Source organism: Eubalaena glacialis, chromosome 1 (assembly GCF_028564815.1).
Source record: "Eubalaena glacialis isolate mEubGla1 chromosome 1, mEubGla1.1.hap2.+ XY, whole genome shotgun sequence".
Classification (NCBI taxonomy): Eukaryota; Metazoa; Chordata; class Mammalia; order Artiodactyla; family Balaenidae; genus Eubalaena; species Eubalaena glacialis.
Window position 1 is genome coordinate 17,449,959 of NC_083716.1, and position 19,403 is coordinate 17,469,361.

The following is a 19,403-nucleotide window of genomic DNA, read 5'->3' on the forward strand; positions in this document are numbered from 1 at the left end:
GCAGGTATGTTTTCCCAGAAACATAATCCAGGATCATATTCTTAACAAGCTCATACACAGCATCAAATAAATAATATCTTTGCCCAATAACATGCTATTAAAAAGAAGATATACTAAGACGTAAAAAAACTCTACAATTCTTTGGGGTTATAAAAGTATACTCCAAGACCTCCAAAAATAGCCCTAAATGTGCTGCATATATTCAGGGGGGCTAATAAAATGTTATCTAAAGAGTTACGCTGTATCTAAAATGAATACACGTCATTCTGTGCAACCATGATAACATGAGCTGACTTTAAAACCTGCTAACCATATATGAAGCAATCATTTTTGTTTGCCTGTTTTGAAGGTGAAAGGCCTTAGGAAGGTTGACTTGGATCGGGCTGGTTGGGTCTCTTTTCTGGAGCAACATGGAGTAAGGGCACATCCTTCCAGGGAAGCCTGAACTTTTTCTTTTGTTTAATTCCCCAGAGACAATATAATCATTCTGATCATGGTAAGGCTAACTCTCACACACTGCTGATAGTTATAAAAATGGAGGCCTATCAGGAAGATATTTATGGTTATGTATCAAGAACTGTTTTAAAATTTTGTTCTCTTTTACCTTTCCTCCTAGTAATCTATCGTAAGGAAATAATACAGGATGGGGGTGGGGGTGGGGAGGGAGCACACAAAGATGTCCCTCACAGGATTATTTAGAGTAGCAGAAACAAAAAGGACATACCCTAAAGACCCAACAATACGGCACTGATTAATTGGGGTATGATCATAGTATGGGCTATTACGTGCTTATTAAAAATCCTTAAGAATTTTAATGACATGGAGAAGTGCTTATTCACTGCAGCGATTTTTATTTTAAATAAATACAAGGCTGAAAACATTGAGCACTACCATGAGCTCAAGAATGTTAAAAACAAATATAAATATTAATACACTCAGCAGAAAAAGTCTAGAAGGAAGTACACCAAATATAGCAAACGATTCGTAACATAATCTCTGAGTGGTAAGATTAGGAGCTCTTTTCCAAAGTGTCTACGATGAACATAAATTTGATGAATGAGGAAAGCTACACTTAATAATGAATGTCACTTACTTTAGAGGTCGGATTTTTCAATCAACCACGAGCAATTCCCATCCTTAAATAGTTTAAGATCAGTCACTGAAGACGTGAGTCACAATGGAGGATAATCTTGAAGAGGAAACTTGGTGACGAGAGAAGGACGCACAAGACGTACCTTCCTATTCTCAAGATGGGTAAGTGGAGGAAGCATGAGCAGAACTGAACAGCAAAACACAAATCAAGTCTGAGCATTTCAAGGAGAGAGATTTCAGTGCAATACGAAGACAGAACTTTAAGAACCCATGTTCTACCAAAGGAAATGGTCTGCATCAGGAGATAGACAGATGCCCCGTCTCTGTGTTCGAAAACAGTATGGCCAACAGAGGACTTCTAAGCAGTGATTAAACAACAGAAGGGACAGCACTGGGTGACAGGACATGTGATTTGAAGGTTGTGAAACGTTCTGTGATTCTAATCTGAAGGGGATACAACTGAGCTTACACAATCCTTCCTGGTAGGATATTTCCATTGCCATGGTGGTCAGCTGCCACAGCATGAACCCAAACCTCAAAACTTCAGAACTCCTCGCCGTAGAGGACTTTCTGGAACGAGACAGGAAGCTTGGACTTTTAACCATAGACTGTTATGGACCATCCTGGGGTTTACTCCACTCTCTCCCTTTAAAGCATACCTGATCCGATCTACCACGTCTTCCCTGAAGAAAGATAACTTTGTTGCCTGGTTCTCAATGGTAGTTCCTCATAGCTCTCCTTATAAAAATACTAATGTATGGGCAGGGCTCACAGGCTTGCTTTATATCCTTAGACAAAACATACACCCTTAATCGTGGTTCTGTCTGTGAAATGGGAAAGGTCTGACTCAGCCACTGCTAGGAGACACATCCTAAGTATTCTAGAAAGTCTGGTTGAGTCACAGATAAATGGATTTTTAAAAAAAACAAAAAACACAAGAGGAAAGTGTATGTGCAGTGGACTGCAGAAAATGCACAGGGAAAGGCTTTTAGGAAGTCAGCACAGTTCACACCCTCATATCACCTGATGTTCACCTGCCCCTGGAGCATCTGCCCTCCCTTCCCACAATGTGTCAGTGAGTCTTCTGCAGTAATCACACCCAGAAACCAAATCCCTAGCCAACCTCACATCCCACTCTCCAGTGAAGCTAGCGGGTCTCCTCGAGCAAGCCCACCGTGTCCAGCTGGGGCTGGGGGCTCCACCTGCTGCTCCCCTGGCAGCACTCCGCACACAGCATTGTGCCCCATTTACCTGTCTCTTTCTCAGCCACCTCTGGGGTCGGTGGGGTTAAGAGGATGGCATGCTCTGGGGCAGGCTGCCCTGCTTCACGTCCGGACTCCCACAGCTGGGCAAATACTTCACCTCCCTGTTCTGAGTTCTTCCTCTGGAAAGTGGGGATAATTAAATATCTGAAAAGCACCTAGCACAATGCCTGGCACGAAGGAAACGTCCCAGACTTATTTGTTATTATTGTTACTATCATTCGTCACCGACTCCACTTTCTCTCTGCATCTAGAATACTTTTTTCCCGCACGGTAAGCGATCACTGAATATTTGCAGGATCAATCAATGTGAGCCAATGATTGAATCAATGGTGAATACAAGACCAAGAGAGAAAGACCACCTAGAGCTACTCATCTAAATTTTGGGGAAGGAAAGGGAGAATTCTCCACCCTTCCATAAATACATTCTGAATAAATGGAAATCTAATAGATAATCGACATAACTCTTAAGTTTGGATTGTTAATTAAGTTTGAATTGTTCCCATTTCATATTGCCACACTGCTTTGTGGGGTTAGGAAACCTAGAATCTTAATCTCTCTAAAAAAGACAACTCAGGGAATTAATTCCCTGGCATACCAGTGGTTGGGACTCAGCGCTTTCGCTACCGTGGCCTGGGTTCAATCCCTGGTCTGGGAACTGAGATCCTGCAAGCCGCGAGGTGCGGCCAAAAACAAAAGAAAGACAACTCATTCAGCTGTACTTCGATTAAAAAAAGAGAGACATCTCTTGAACTGAGCAGACATTTTTCCAAAGAAGGTACATGAAATATACCAATAGGTACACAAAAAAACACTCAACGTCACTAATCATCAGGGAAACGCAAATCAAAACGACAAAGAATTAATCACCTCACAGCTGTTAGAATGGCTGTCATCAGAGACAAGAGATAACAAGTGTTGGCGAGGACGTGGAGAAAAAGGAATGTTACGCACTGTTAGTGGGAATGTAAACTGATGGAGCCGTTACGGAAAACAGCATGGAGCTCCTCAAAAAACTTAAAAATGGAACTACCATATGATCCAGCAAACCTACTTCTGGGTATATATACAAAAGAAACAAAAACAGGATCTCAAAGAGACATCTGCACTCCCATGTTCACTGCAGCATTATTCACAATAGCCAAGATGTGGAAACAAGCTAAGTGGCCATCAACAGATAAACGGATAAAGAAGATGTTTTACATGTATAGAGCGGAATATCATTCAGCCATGAGAAAGAAGGAAATTCTGCCGTCTGTGACAACATGGATGGACCCTGAAGGCATTATGCTAAGTGAAATAAGCCAGACAGAGAAAGACAAATACTGCATGGTATCACTTATAAGTGGAATCTTAAAAAGCCGAACTCACAGAAACAGAGAGAGTCCAGTGTTGGCTACCAGGGACCCAGGGGTGGGGGATATGGGGAGATGTTGGTCAGAAAGTACAAAGTTCTAGTTATGAAATGAAGTAAGTTCTGGGAACCTAATGTACAGCCTGAGCGTTATAATTAACAATACGGTACCATATACTTGAAAGCTGCTAAGAGAGTAGATCTTTAATATTCTCACCACAAAAAAGAAATGGTAATTATGTAATGGGATGGGGCTTTAGCTATGCCGTGGCGGTAGTTATTTTATAGAATATACGTGTATCAAATCAACATGCTGTACACCTTCAATTTACACAATGTCATATGTCAGTGATATCTCAATAGAGCTGGAATAAACAAAATGAAAATTAAAAAATTATTTTCTCCCTCACTGACAACACTGAATCCATCAGCAAGTTCTACTGATGGTCCCTCCAAATGTGTCCACTTCACCTTCCCCACTACCAGCCGCTTAGCACAAGCCAAAACCCCCCGATGGTTTCCCACAGTGGTTAGGATCAGACGCCAAGTCCTCACCACACCCTACCCAGGCCACTGTCCCTGTGCTTCCATGACCAGCAGCCATCATAGCTAAGCTCTCTTCTCTTTAGGACCTTCATACATGTTTTTCCTTCTGCCTGGAATGTACTCCCACCTCCCATCCCTTCACCTGGCCAACTCCAAATGATCCTTCAAATCTCATTTTAAATGCCATTTCCTCAGGGGACAGTCCCGGCCCGTAATCCTTAGCAGCTTCTCAGTGAACATCCCATCTCCTTGATCATACACCCTCACGGGCCCAGTACCCCTCACGGCACCTGGCACAGAGAGAGCCTCCCACACAGGTGGGGGCTGCGATGGTTTTGCTGGACCTCAGCGTCTAGGACAGAGCCTCCTATCACATACTAACTGCCACCAAGCATCTGGCAGAACAGGACAGAATACAACCCAAGTCAAATAACACACCGAAACATCCGCTTGTACTTAATAACCAAGAGGATGCTCTCAAGGTAATTTTTTGTTATTACCTGCAAGTCAGCTCCCCTGCACCCCGCCCCCAAACTCTTCAGAAACAACAGTGAAAGATTCAGCATGCCCTCTGAGCTTGAAAACGCTCAACTCAAACAGCAGACACCCTGTCTGAAGTCCTACCATCGTACATTTCGTAAGCGCTTTCCCGCTCTCTTTCAGCATTTAAGCAATAACAACAACCAAAAAAGAGAGTTACACACTCTAGTCTGGCGGGCTTTGCTCCTCGGGATTCAGACAGCTTTCTCATCACACACCTACATGCTCATTACACAACAAAACACACAAGACCCAGAACCGCTAGAAATCCACCCCAAGGTAAAACTCCACACCAACTTCAAGAGGAAACCCCCAAGACACAACGGTAGGAACTTTTGAAGCCTTTTGCCATTTTATAAGATACATACTATACCAAAATACCACCATTTTTGGTACAGAATCTTTTTTTGCTGGGTACAAAGGAAGTTAAATGAAAGTCTTTGCATAGCAAAGACACCGGGGGTGGTGTCCGGGGAGGGGCTCCTCACAGGGGCCCTGGAGGTGGGTTAGCCAAGACTCAGACACCACCACTTAGCACAGCCCAGCTGCTTGGCACTCACTTTGGAAGAGGGAAAAAAAAAAAGAGGCAAAGAATTTAAAATATAAATTTAAAAAACCAGAGAAAGAAACATGAGCAAGTTCTATGAATTAGAATACAAACTCAGGAGGCTGACGAGAAGAGAGGATACTGGCACTTGTGACTTTAGGAAGTCCATGAATTTCTGGGGGAATCGGGAGGAAAGGGAAATCCAAGAAGAGGGAGAGAGAGACAAATCTGTGGTATAAATTCCTATTTTTTGGCTAGCCAAAACAAAAAAATTTTTAAATCATCATCCTTGGGGAATAATTTCTACTCTCTTCTGACCACAGATTAGGAACCACTGGATTATAATAAACAAGATGCTGTATCAGATACAGGAACTAAACTTTGTAGGGCTTGCTTCTTAATATAAATATTATTTGATCGATTGAACTCCACTTGTTAAGAACATTTAATCTACACATTCATTTATTTACAATGTGGTAACCCACATACCACATGAGAAAAAAAATCCAATCAGATTAAAATATGCCAACAAGATGCTTTAAATTTCCATCTGAAAATTCTACCCTCATGGGTACCAGGGAAAGTTATTTTCTTAGCAACCTGTGATAGCTATAGTCTCTATAATGGTTAGTAACAAACACTGGACACTTCTCTAGTTTCAAAATAAAACATTAGAAATAATTATGAAACAGCCTGGCCCAGAAATTACAATAAATCCAAATTTCGGAGAAACTAGGAAGCAATCCTCAGGCAATTATTTTGAAACAGGTCTGATGAAACACTGTGATGTGACAACATTTTATTCAAAAGAATAAAAAACAAAAAAGTGAGGAAGAGCCCAGTGTCTCGAGAAAAGTTAGCCATTCATCAGAGAATCTGAAGGAGAACCAGAGTCTTTTGGCCAATGTTGAGCTATACAGAGACCCGAATGGTACATCAGCCACAATCCAGAATGCCCCCTGTACAAATACAGATACACCGTACCTGCCAAGCTGGTCTGGGTCGACACATTGCCCTACGTCCAGTGAAAAGGTATCATAAATTTATACTCCCAAGGTATACAACTCCTCAATCCCCCAAAACTATACGTGACCCCGAGGTCAGCAACCTCCAGACTTTCTTCCCCCGCTATGTTCCCATTCTCCCTCTTCCAACTCCCTTCCCACCTCCACACCCCCTCCTCAGCCCTGGTGTCAGGTGAAGACTGCAGAAATGTACAATTATAGGGCTGACTCATATAACCAGAGGCACCATTCAGTTGCCACAAGCATTAAGTATTTCACAAATTTAGTTTCCTTTTTGTCCAAGTTCATGGCTTCCCTCTCCAGCTCCCAGAGTCCACCCTCCACCACCACCCCATAACCTCTGTGCAGTGCCACTCCCCAGGTCCCCAGGAGCAGAGCAGAATGCACAGAAGATGGGATTACAGCTGCCCGCTGTGGCTCCTTTGGACAAGGGTCTCCGTCAGAACGTTGGTGTAGGCTCCACAGTGGTTGCTATGGTCAGCATGCCTTCCCATCAACAGCAGAGGAAAAGGGAACCCAAGTTCCTTCACTACGCCCCCTGCCAAAATCCACATCAGCTCTGGAAAAATGTTTCACCAACTCCCTGATTGGTAATTTATACACGAGAAAACAAAGTGCTTAAGGCCTAAGTTGCGGCAACTGCCCTTATGGGATCTGAGGGGCGGGGTGGATGAGGGAGGGAGGGCAGTCATCTACCTCTCTCCAAATGGACAAACCCCATTCCTTGGGGGGGGGGGGGGGGGGCAGTGGGGGAGGGGTAACGCTTGCCAGCCTAGAGGTGGTTCACCTCCAGGCCACACCCAAGAGGGGCTGCGGCCGCACCGAACCACTTCTAAGAATTGCATCTTCTCCCCAGACTCAAGAGAGAAAAAGCCTCCAAGAGATTTTAAAGATAGTGTCCCTTCCCTGTGCCTCCAAAAAAAAAAAAAAAAGAAAAAAAGAAAAACAAAAAAAAAACCCATGTGGGCAAGTCCTGCCCAGCATTTCCAAAAGCAGAAAAGTAAATTTCAAACCTAGACCCCCATTGGGAAATTCAGGGAGGCAGGAAAAGTGAAACAGACCAGCTTCCTTATTGTCCCCTCAAGGACTTGTTAACCAATCTTTGTGTATTGTTAAAATATTTTTTTACATGGCATTCATTTTTCTGGGAGAAACCTGCATGAGAACCCCAAGTCAACAACTTCTTTATGCCTATGACACTGTCCCTAATAATGAGCCAATTTAGAGTAAGCAAAACAGAACCAGCCACGGAAAGTTACTTTCAACTCCCTTAGGAGGGAACAGTAAAAGAGAGCAGAGAACTGGGCCCAGTTCCCGTTTTCTGGCCGCTAACTCAGCGTGTGACATTGGGCAATTCACTTAAGGCATCTCTGGACCCGTTTCCTTTTCTGAGAGCAGGTAGGGCCTAGCTGATCTAAGGTTACTTTCCAGCCCTGAAATCTCAGCATTATAAGAGCATGTGTGATTATGAGCATCTGTTTTATTGTGGGGTTGAAGGAAGGAAGAAGCTTCCGGAAAATGTCAACCTTCTTTCTACGTGCCTCATTTATAATATAAGAATTCGTAAGACCTCTTCACAAATGATGACTCAAAGAAGTGGTTTTATGGAAATAAATTATTTTGTGATATATACACACACATATATATTTAATATTCATATAACAGAGGCAAAATTCATTAAATAATATATACTCAATTATAGCAAGCTACAAAATAAGGAGGCAGTTAGCCTGAAACTTGACACAATGTGTCTTAAGATTTTTCTACTTAAGAAAATTATTTTGCCATTTTTAGAAATTAAAAGTAACATAGAGGCAAAATATATTAATGGATAACATTTTGTGACACTTAAATGAAAAACACATGAATTGTTTTGTGCTTTGCATAATTCTGTCACGGATTCATTATAAAAATGTCTTCCATTAATTATTTCAAAAGTATGAAGTCCAACTCATGATATAAATATATAGAAGAGAATATTCTAATAAGGTTGAGCTATCTTCTCAAGAGGTTAATTTATAAATTCCACTTTCAGAGCCTACAAAATCCTAAGAAAGTGCATTAAAAATATATGTAGACACACACTTTATGTTGTTGTCTCTTAGTAGTACAAACAAATGTTTTCTGTATTAAACCCACATGCTTTCAAAGCCATGGATGTACAGATTAAATTTAAGCCTTTCCAAGTTCATTTGTACCCTACGTTTACAATCAATCAGCCCAGATGAAAATTTTCTGATGTCAGTCTAGATTGTTCCTTTCCAATAATTAGGATAAATTGGTGAGTGTTTTGCTTGGGCCGGTGGGGGGCGGTGCAGGGGGTAAGACTGGAAAGTCTCAAATCCAGGCTTTCCCTTTGGAGTTGCCTGATTCTCTGCTCTGCAACTCACCTCCCCTAAGTGACTTTTTCAGGAAAGATTTGGGGTATTATATTTTTTAAATTGCTTTAATACCATTTCCAGTCTTCCCCACACCATGGTGATTGTGCCCTATTAACTGGAATCCACACAGCTAGATTCTAACCCAATACTAGGAGAAAAGGGTGGTGGGAACATTTCCAGGTAGATACCAATCATTAAGGTCCAATAGCAGAAAACAAGTACCTTCTAGATATAAACCATATCCAAGAATATGCCCCAAAAAACTATTTTTAAAGAAAGAAAAACTGATAAACAAGGCCTGTCATCAACAAAAGAGCATTTTACCTCCCCGCAATAAAGGAAGCAAATGCCTCTGTAAGGTCACTTACAACAATGTGTGCCGGTGACGGAGAACGGGCATCCTTGAGGGCTTGTCTGCTCTGGAGGGTCCCCGCCTGGACATCAAGCAGTGGCCATTTCATCTGAAGATACTGGAGGGAGCAAACAAAAAGAACATGGAAAATGAATTTAGAAAAGAAATGCAAAGCAGCTACCATGACACATGGATCAGAAACTGCAAAACTTAGAAGCGTGCAGATAACGACACCAAAAAAACTTGAAAGCATGCAAATGACAGCAACATCAATCACAAGAGAAAAATCATGCAACCCCGACAGATTCTTCCTCAGAGTTCACGTTCAACAGGTACAAGCATAGAACATCAATATTATTAGCAATTAGTTTTGTCTTTACATTCAAACTACAGGGTGGCCTCAGATAAAATGATGCCATTAATACTACTCATTTGGAGAAGAGCAGTGGGGAGGGAGGAGAGAGAAGAAGAGACAGGACACATCTCTTCCGAAGGAAGAAAGCAAATGGAGCCGCAAGCCAGAGGTGCCCTGGGAGACCATCAATTCCGAATCTGCTCTTTCAATAACCTTCATTTCTAAAATGCCATCATCCTTCACTTTCAAGAAAGCTGAGTATATACGTGCAGCTGTCCTTTACTAGAAGCTACCTGAGTAAGGTGAGGATGGAATTCCTCATCCAACCCCAAAGCTTATAAAACAAAAATATTTCTTTGTTAAGAGATGCACAGACAGGGCACGATGCAATTTCTACACTCATCTCAAAAGGCCAAAGAAATTCTTAACACACAGGTTTACCACAGACAGAAAAATAAAGGTATCATGCCAAATGGTCTTTCTCTACCCTTCTCCGAGGTAGAAAATGAACACGTGGCACAAGAGCAAGAGAGCTACTTCTGTCCAAAGTGATACCTCGGCTTTCAGAGAACAATCAGTTGATCTAGCTGCTCATCATGCAGATCGGGGAAACTGAGGGACGGTCACAGAGATATTCACCACATGTATAAGCAACTCCCAGATCTTGACTTTTGTTGGTGACATTACACCAGTTTCATTTCACAACCAAACAAAACTTAGACACGATGCTAAGATTTTAACAAGGACATCAACACTAGCCTTTGTACCTCCAAAGGCCAATTGATGAAGGCGCCATCTTGATCTTTCCAGCGGCTAGTTTTATTACTAATTCTACAGAAAAGTTACTTGAGGAACACGGATTAAAGCTTGCCTCATGCACAGCCTTCTTGTGAAGCATCATGGAAAGACAAAGATGTGTTCCTTCCGAGAACCTAGGCACACGTGAGGGGGCCAACTCACCACAGGTAAGTCAAGACAGAATGTGGTGAAGCTCTGACAGAGAGACTCAGGGAACGTGCCCAGGGAAGGCCTGGAGAGAAGGTGGCATTTCTGAGAAAAGAGACTGAGGAAGGCTGCACAGAGTAGGTCTTGTCAAGTCAGAAGGATTCAGGCAGAAAGAAAAAGGATGGCAAAGGGCAGTCCAGAAAGAAAGAAGGGTTTGCTCCACCCCCAAAGGAAATGAAGAGCTAAAACCATCCACAAGCTTTTTTTTCCATGGGTTCCTCCAAGACACGACTGTTCCGGCAAATTAAAACCAAACTCGGTGATACCTAAAGCTGGAAGACCTGACCCACAAGCTACCTGCCAAACTGCACGGTAACAACCTAGATCTAGATGGGGTTGGAGCAACTTCTGCCACTTCAGAACTTTTACCTAGAAGCCTCCTGTGGTGAGGAAACCTGGTTACGAGTTCTGGTAACTCACCACAAGACCTTCCAGTTTCTCATCTCTAAACTGAAGGAGTTGTCCTAGCTGTGAAGGGGATGGGTGAGGGGCACCAAGGGACTTGTAGGATTCTGGGACCCCAGACAGGAAATGTCAGCAGGTACCCCCCGGTGACCCTTTTAATCAAACCATTTCCAAATATTTGTCCGGAAGCAACATCATCCCAAATTAAGAGCCACTGAAGTAAATGTTTCCATGGCCTCCCTCAGCCCTATAACCCGAGCCAGCGGGCTATGGGAGTCTAGTCTGCCCTGTCTCACCCTTACTTCTTCCCATTCTCCCTCACCACGTAAATATATGGGCCTCATTGGTCAAAACCACTCAACAGGGTCATTTCCTTGAGGCCAACCAAAATTGACTCCCGCCAACACTCACCTCTTCATCACATGAAAACCTGTGAAGACACATGCCAAGCTGAGCCGCCACACACCTACACCCCCCTCTGCCCTCAGTGGTAAGGGTTCGATTCATGGATAAGTTTTCGTCTTTGGCCGTCTGCAAAACTGATTTGATTGTCTCCAAATACCAGCTCCCCAGAATGAGGAGATTTAGGCTTTGTTGAAGGTGACAGGCCTGCCCTGAGGACCCCACCCAAAAATGATCATACCCATGATGCAATATTCACGCGGAGACTTACAATTCTTACTTTACATAAAAGCTTCATTGTGTGCCATAGCCAATCTCCGCAGGCTACCTGCACCACATATTTTTATGAGCCTACATTTCAGCGCTCCGAGCCTACAATACACATAATTTTCAATTATGTTAGGGCAGCCCAGGATCACTGCCTATATAACATTACTGGTTGGAGGAAATGAGACTCGGCCCTGCTGCCCAGAGAGAGCTAACCAAATCCAGATGGCGGGGAAGACGGCCCCCGCCCCGCCGACTCGCAGCGACTCCGCAGTGACAGCCTCAACCTCTCTGTCCCACTGCAACTCGATCCCACAGAACCGCTGGGTCCCCGCAAATCTGTGCCCGTCCCTTGGGCCTTGACTGGCACTCAAGCTGACGAGGTTCCTTTTGGGGAAAGAAGTATTAGGCCAGAATTTTTTAAAGGAAGTTATTAACCTCCTGCAAAAGTGATGGGTTTCCCAGGTTCCTTCATCTTCTACAATTGGTCCTTATGAATAGGGAAAATAAATAAATAAAGGGAAGAAAAAGGAAATTAGGTACTATTATAGCCCAGAGGAAAATCTTTTCCTTCCTGGAGACATTTAGCAGCAGGAAATTCTCTTCTGTTGGGTCCTAAAGGAAGACCTGAAGGAGGGGGCATCTCGGATTTATGAAAGGGCTGGATCGCCACGCCACATTTTCCCAACAGTTCAATTTCAGTTTTATATCCTTTTGGGGAAGGGGAAAAAAAAGTTCCCACCATCCCACTATAACAGCAACACCGGGCTCCAGGCTCCCTTCCTTTTAGGCTGCTCAACATAGAAATTATGAATTGCCTACAAAAACATTAAACTTTTCAACAAACTGCAATCAAATGGGGCTGTGGGAATTCCTGCATTGAAAACTGTTGAAATGGAGCCTACTCAACTTTCATTTGTAAAAATAAATAAATAAGTAAATAGGGTCATCTTGGCTTAAGCATTTCATCCTTTGTTTCATAATAATGTTCTGCTCAAGGACCACTAGGGTTCCCCCCGCCCCAGTCATATTTTATGACATATCTCAGGAAGCTTAAGTTAAGCTTTGGACCTGTGGGCAAAGTCTTCAATATATACACCACCAATGGCCTGAAAGGAATCAAGGTGGTTTAAAGGCCTGTTGAATTGTCAGCAAAAAAGAAGAAGGTATGTAGCTCTAATTTCTCCTACTCCACCTTCCCTAATAAAAAAGGAAAAGGAAAGGCAAATGGGGAGGGTCTTCCAAGTCAGAAGCCCCCTCCAAGATCTATGTTCCTGGTGATCGGCAGGTACTCAAGTGGGCCTGACAGGACCTGCTCCCCCAAAGGCATCCCCATCTCCATGAGTCCCATTTCCGTGACAAGGCTGGCGAGGAGGGGCTGCTGGGAGGTCTTTGTACAAATGTATTATCTAAACACACAGGACAACTCAAAGAACAACAACGATGATGCTAATGAAGTTGCCGGGAAACCCCACATCCTTGATACAACACCAAGGCAGCTTCCCAGTACTTGCTTTCATTCACTCCCTTCCATAGATGGCCGGGCACATGGAGACCACCCCCTTATTTGTTCAGAGCAGGGTTGGCAAACTTTTTCTGTAAAGAGCCTGATAGTAAATAATCTTAAGCTTTGTAGCCCACACAATCTCTGTCCCAACTACTCAACTCTGCTGTTCTAACACAAAAGCCACCACAGGCAATATACGTATGCATTATGTCATGGCTGTGTTCCAAAAACTTTATTTACAGATGCTGATATGTGAACGTCCTATGATTTTCCTGGGTCAGGAAATATGTATTCCCCTCTTGATTTTTTTAACCATTTAAAAATAATGAAAATCGTTCTCAGCTCACAGGCTGTACAAAAACTGGCGGCAGGCGGGACAGCTTTGACCCGTGGGCCACAATTTGCCATCCCTCGTTTAGGGACTGAATGTGTAGATACCTGAATCATGTCAGACAGAACTCATTCCTTCACTGGGTCTTAAATCCAGACAGCCACACACCATCACATAGAAAAGCATGTTCACTGGCCCAAAAGCAACCTTTTGGATGGAATTGTCATTGGCAGACTCAAGTTTGAGGGCAAAAGCTTGGAAAAGAATCTGAGCTCTCTGGCCGTGACTCCCAGTCACAAGGTCCAACCACTAGACCACAATCTCAACGGAAATAGCCATCCCTTCTTCCAAAATGGAAGTTTTAAAATCCCTGAGCAATTCTGACTGGAAAAGGTTCGCGTGTCCAAAAGTTCTCGTGTCCACTTCCCGGGAGACACTAGCAATGCATCACATGTCAGGGAGTCACCACAGAAGAGCATCAGGCAGGGGGCTTCCCTGGTGGTGCAATGGTTAAAAATCCGCCTGCCAGTGCAGGGGACACGGGTTCGAGCCCTGGCCCAGGAAGATCCCACATGCCACAGAGCAACTAAGCCCGTGAGCCACAACTACTGAGCCTGCGCTCTAGAGCCCACGAGCCACAACTACTGAAGCCCGCGTGCCTGGAGCCCGTGCTCCGCAACAAGAGAAGCCACCGCAATGAGAAGTCTACGCACCGCAACGAAGAGTAGCCCCCACTAGCCGCAACTAGAGGAAGCCCGCGCGCAGCAGCGAAAACCCAACGCACCCAAAAATAAAAATAAATAAAATAAATAAATTTATTTTAAAAAAAAGAAGAGCATCAGGCAGAAATTCCGCAGGTCAGGGGTGACGTGCCCCAGATGCTTTGGGATCAACTTTCTAGGTTCAGAAGCTCCTCTCTTGCAGAACTCCTTCACACATCACATCGCTGGAATTAAGCCCACATTGTGCCAACCCTGTTTGCCACCAACAGATGGCATTAGCCCCCGGCTTGGGCAAAATGCAGGGTTCAGGGTGGGAAAAGGGGCACCGTGGGGCCTGAACAGACTGTTCAATGGAGATGAAACCAGTCTCTTCTGGAAAACAGCCCCATAGAAAGCCTACCACCCAGAAAAGAGCTGATTTTTAAACTTTGAAGGCCTTGCTCCCCTTCCCAGCCTGATATGCATTCTTTACCTAAATACAAAAATGCCTACAACAAAACATCCTCTTCAGTCCAAGCTATTTCTCAGTAGGGGTGCTTTTTCCTAGGAAAATCCATTTTACAAGAATTCAAATTAATTGGAAACCATCCTCATGGTAGATTTGGACCGCAAGGGCTTCCTAACTCACTAGTGCCAGAAAGCTGTACAAGTTGTGTTTCTTATAAAATGGAAAGTAAATACTCTGCCTAAACACACCACACTGAGAGTACTGCCAGCCACGGCCTATCACGTCCAAATTCATTCATCCTTCCTCCCTTGCAATGTAACTTGCTCCCACCTTCCCCCCGGCAGGCTCATCATGGACCAGGCCAACTCTACTACAAAACTTTACTCTGGAAGAGGTAAAACCATGCTTAAGTTCACATCACTGAACTTTACAAAAGAAAAGGCTACCAGAAGCCCCTCATCCTAAGATCTTGGAAAATAGGAAAACTTAGTAAGTGAAACAACAGGAAGCCAAATATTAACACTGACGGCACACACACACTTCTTCAGGAGCTCATATTATGAGGCTCAACCCTAATACACATCTACACACTTAGGTCTGTTAAAGAACATCCTTGGCTGTCACTTTCTAAACCTTTTTCATTTCTCAGAACTGGAAGATGGAAAATCCAGCCCATCTTCTATCAATAAATAATTTGCCCTGGAGATCAGGGACCCCCAATTTACCCAGCATGGTTGAAATATAAGAAGCTTGATTAATTTAATACTCTAAAACATATAGGTACCAACAGGTTTCCAAAAGTTAGCAGTGATCACATATACCAAATAGCAGAAACTCTGTGAAACCATTTCAGAAGGCTCCAGAATCCTGCAGGATCATCAGGGGCCACAATTATAAAACTGCTTTGATCAATTTTCCTGCAGATGCAGAGGGTATAGGAGATTAGGCTGCTTTGTCCTAGGTTAAAACATAGTCCAGTAATTTCTTCTTTTGAAAATCCACTGAGAACCTAAGATAGAGGTTCTGTTTAAAGAGGCATTATTTGCCTATGAAGCATGACTGCACAGAAGAAGAAAATTCAGAAACATGTGGTTTCTGCTGCTTGGGATTTAGCATAAGTGAGTATATACTCTAGTTACTTACGAAAAGAAAACCAAAGACCTCAGAAGGCTGAACTTGGAGAACGAAAAAGCTACAGAAAAAGTTCAGTAAGATGTTAAGATTGATTCTCTCTTCTCTCTCTCTCTCTCTCTCCTTCCCTCCCTCCCTCCCTCAATGAAACCAACATAATAGGAACTTTGAAACGTTCCCCTTAAAGTCACTACCCCATTTCTCAACATAAAAAGAATACGGGGAAAAGGGCAAAGGGGCGGGGAGGGAAGGGGCAATCAAGGCATCTGTGCAAAACAACAATTTAATAGCTTTTTTATCCTCTATCTCTATGGGTTGGTTGTTATAAGATTTTTTTTTAATTGAAGTATAGTTGATTTACAATGTTGTGTTAGTTTCTGGTGTATGGCAAAGTGATTCTGTTATATGTGTGTGTATATATATATTCTTTTTCAGATTCTTTTCCATTACAGGTTATTACAAGATATTGAATATAGTTCCCTGTGCCATATAGTAGGTCCTTGTTGTTTATTTGTTTTATACATAGTAATGCATATCTGTTAATCCCAAACTCCTAATTTATCCCTCGCCCTCCTTTCCCCTTTGATAACCGTAAGTTTGTTTTCTATGTCTGTGAGTCTATTTCTGTTTTATAAATAAGTTCATTTATATCATTTTTTTAGATTCCACACATAAGTGATATCATATGCTATTTGTCTTTCTCTGTCTGACTCACTTCACTTAGTATGATCATCTCTAGGTTTATAAGATTTTTAAATGAAATCCTTACAGTTAATCTTTTTGCTCTTAATCATAACAACTAAAGAAGGGTCCTAATAGCATCACTTCACATTCAGAGAGTATTTACAGTTCATAACCACATCCACAACAAGCCTACGAAGTAAACAGTCAGGAAGGTACAACCAACATTTGACAAGGAGGGCACTAGGGCCAGCACAGCAGCCCCAGCCTGCCTGAGGTCCCCGGGTCAGCTGGCAGCCTCGCGGTGCACAGGGCTCCAGGTCACCAGCATGTTTCGACTTCATCCTGACGTAATTTACAACTCCCCTCCACCTTCCTTGGGTTTCGTATCAACTAACTGTGAGGCATCCTCATCTGAACTCTAAGCAGGGATCAGTGTCTCAAAGGGCACAGCTCAGGGGACGCCTCACAGTGTCCCCAAAGGGATCCTTTTCCATCATCTACCATCTCCCTTCTCCCCCCACAGGTCACTGGGCAAACATTCAACTATTTTCCTGCAAGGCCACCAGAAAATTATTTCTACCAGAGCTCCTGAGAACAGGAAGGTAGTAAGGGAGAAACAAAGCAAAACAAGCAAATAACAAACAAAGAAACAAACAAAATCCAATAACCAAAACTTGGGACTCACCGTTTTCTTTACCTCGCCAACTATTCAACACCCAGGTCCCTGAGATATTTTTGCATTCGCCAGGTCAGTGGTTTTGCAGGAAGGTTATGGGATAGCAGCTCATGGAAGCACAAGCTGTAAAGTTTGTCACTGGGCCCTTCCTCTCAAACCCGGATGGGCCCCCTTAGACTGGGGCAAGGCCTCCTTTCCACTCTCCAGAAAAAGTCAATCTGAAAATTATGACTGTGTGCTCCTGGGAGTAGCACACTGGGAGAAAAGAGTCTGGAAACCTACTTTCCAGGCCCAGCTCTGCTGCTAGCTGGGTAATCACTTCGATTTCACTTCTTCACTGGGCAACCTCTTCCCCACTCTGGGCCTAAGTCTATAGTAGGAAATTGGGAACATGACCTCAAAAACCCCCTCTGCTCTAACACATGAATTCCTGCAGCATTTACAAAGCATATGCTCTGTGTCCAGTGTGGACTACATATTCTGAGGCCTAGAAAAGTCATCTAAGACCCAGCCGATAAGACAGTAAGCTAATGAGTGGTACAAGGACTAACACAAGAAAGATAAGAGAAACATCATGAAAAAAGATTTAGTTCCTGACCGTGACATGGTCCCAGGCTCCCAAACCACACTGGTTTGTTTAGAGGGAGACTTTTCTCCTGACCCACTGCACACCTGCTTAATCAAACTATCTGGGAGGGGGCGCAGGGGTCTGTATTTTCTTTTTCCCAACTTGCCAGGTGACTCTGATGATCAGTCATTAGCATAAATGATCAGTGCTGGGGCAGCATCAATAAAGAGCACCTTGAGTATATGCAGATTCCACTTTCCTTTCTCAAAGGCTCTTTCAAACCTCTAAATTGACTGTCACATCCTTTTTTAAGTGGTCAATGCAGATAATCTCCAAACCCATTTTAAAAGAGAAGAAAGTGAGGCAGACAGAAATTAAGTGACTTAGCCATGCAGTTACTAGGGATTCTGAACCAGAATGTAGAGTTTTGGTATTTTCAGGCCAGAATTGAGTGGAATGGGCAACGGGTGTCCCCCAGGAGAGGGCAGAGAAGATGCACAGGAAATTAAGTGACTTAGCCATGCAGTTACTAGGGATTCTGAACCAGAATGTAGAGTTTTGGTATTTTCAGGCAAGAATTGAGTGGAATGGGCAACGGGTGTCCCCCAGGGGAGGGCAGAGAAGATGCACAGGAGGGGGAAGTATGCAGCCACCACCCCTACACAGAGAGCCAGCAGGAAACCAGCCTCAGAGACAGGGTGTCCCCCTATCGTGACCAAAAGCCCCCCCCCCACTCGCCATCTCGCACTCTTCAGGCAGCTTCAAGATTGAGTTCCCCACAGAAAGGCTGTGGATTCCAAGAAATGTCAGCCCTGCTGTAAGCACCCAAGTCTCTGAGCCATGTCTAGTGGACATGAAGCCACTAGAAGAAAGGAGAGAAGGAGCCCTGGTCCCCCCTGTCTTGCTCAAGCAGGTCGCCTGGTCCTCAGCCTCCAGGCAGGGCAGCCCCAGCTCGTTCCCCACGGCCCCCCTGACGGTGGCTGACAAACAATGAAGGCTCACATGCCAATGTAGGGACTTCACATTAAGAGACAAACCAGAGACAACCCAGCTTTAGGCAGAGAAGCATTTACAATCTTCTCATTTTCAGGTCAAACTTGCGGTCACCACATTTTTTCTTACTGCTTCTTATAAAAAGGCCCAGTACAGTCCAGTTAATTGGAATGTTTTGGTTACCACCTGGCTCCCCTACAAGCACGCTGAGGTGGATGCACGCACCTCAAGACCAGGAGAAGAAGCTGGAATTCGTGGAGCGGCTCAGGGTCCAAGTGTGGGCATCAAGGGAGCTCAGAATATGGAGCACATTGAGATACGGGCACACCAAGTCTCAGCTGATGGATGGATAAACAAAATGTGGTGTAGCCATGCAATGGAATATTACTTGGTGAATATTCGAATGAATACTGACTCATGCTCCAACGTGGATGACCCTTGAAAATATGCTAACTTAAAGAAGGCAGACAAAAAAGGTCACATATGGTATGATTCCTTCTATGTGAAATATCCAGAATAGGCAAACCCATAGGGACAGAGAGTAAATTAGTGATTGGCGGGCAGTAGAGGGATGGAGGATTAGGGGGTGACCACTAGTGGGTACAGAGTTTCTTTTTGGGGTGATGAGAATGTCCTGGAAATAGTGATGATGGTTGCACAGCCTTATGCATATACTAAAAACCCACGGAATTGTATACTTTAAATGAGTTTGTTTTACGGTATGTGAATTAGATCTGTTTTTTAAATGAATTACAAAAAAAAAAAAGTCACTTGATGGTTTTCACACTCATTTCAGAGACAAGTGGGGTA

General features: G+C 43.6%; 1 protein-coding gene across 31 annotated transcripts in view; it reads right to left on the bottom strand.

Moving 5' to 3' along the window:
• The window catches only part of TCF7L2 (transcription factor 7 like 2), a 194,873-nt gene that overhangs the window by 110,687 nt on the left and 64,783 nt on the right, over positions 1-19,403 (bottom strand). For all 31 annotated transcript variants that reach the window (XM_061193551.1, XM_061193702.1, XM_061193744.1 and 28 more), the window contains one exon: positions 9,116-9,217. In XM_061193551.1, coding sequence (XP_061049534.1) covers positions 9,116-9,217 — 102 coding nt within the window. The remainder of the gene's footprint in view (positions 1-9,115; positions 9,218-19,403) is intronic.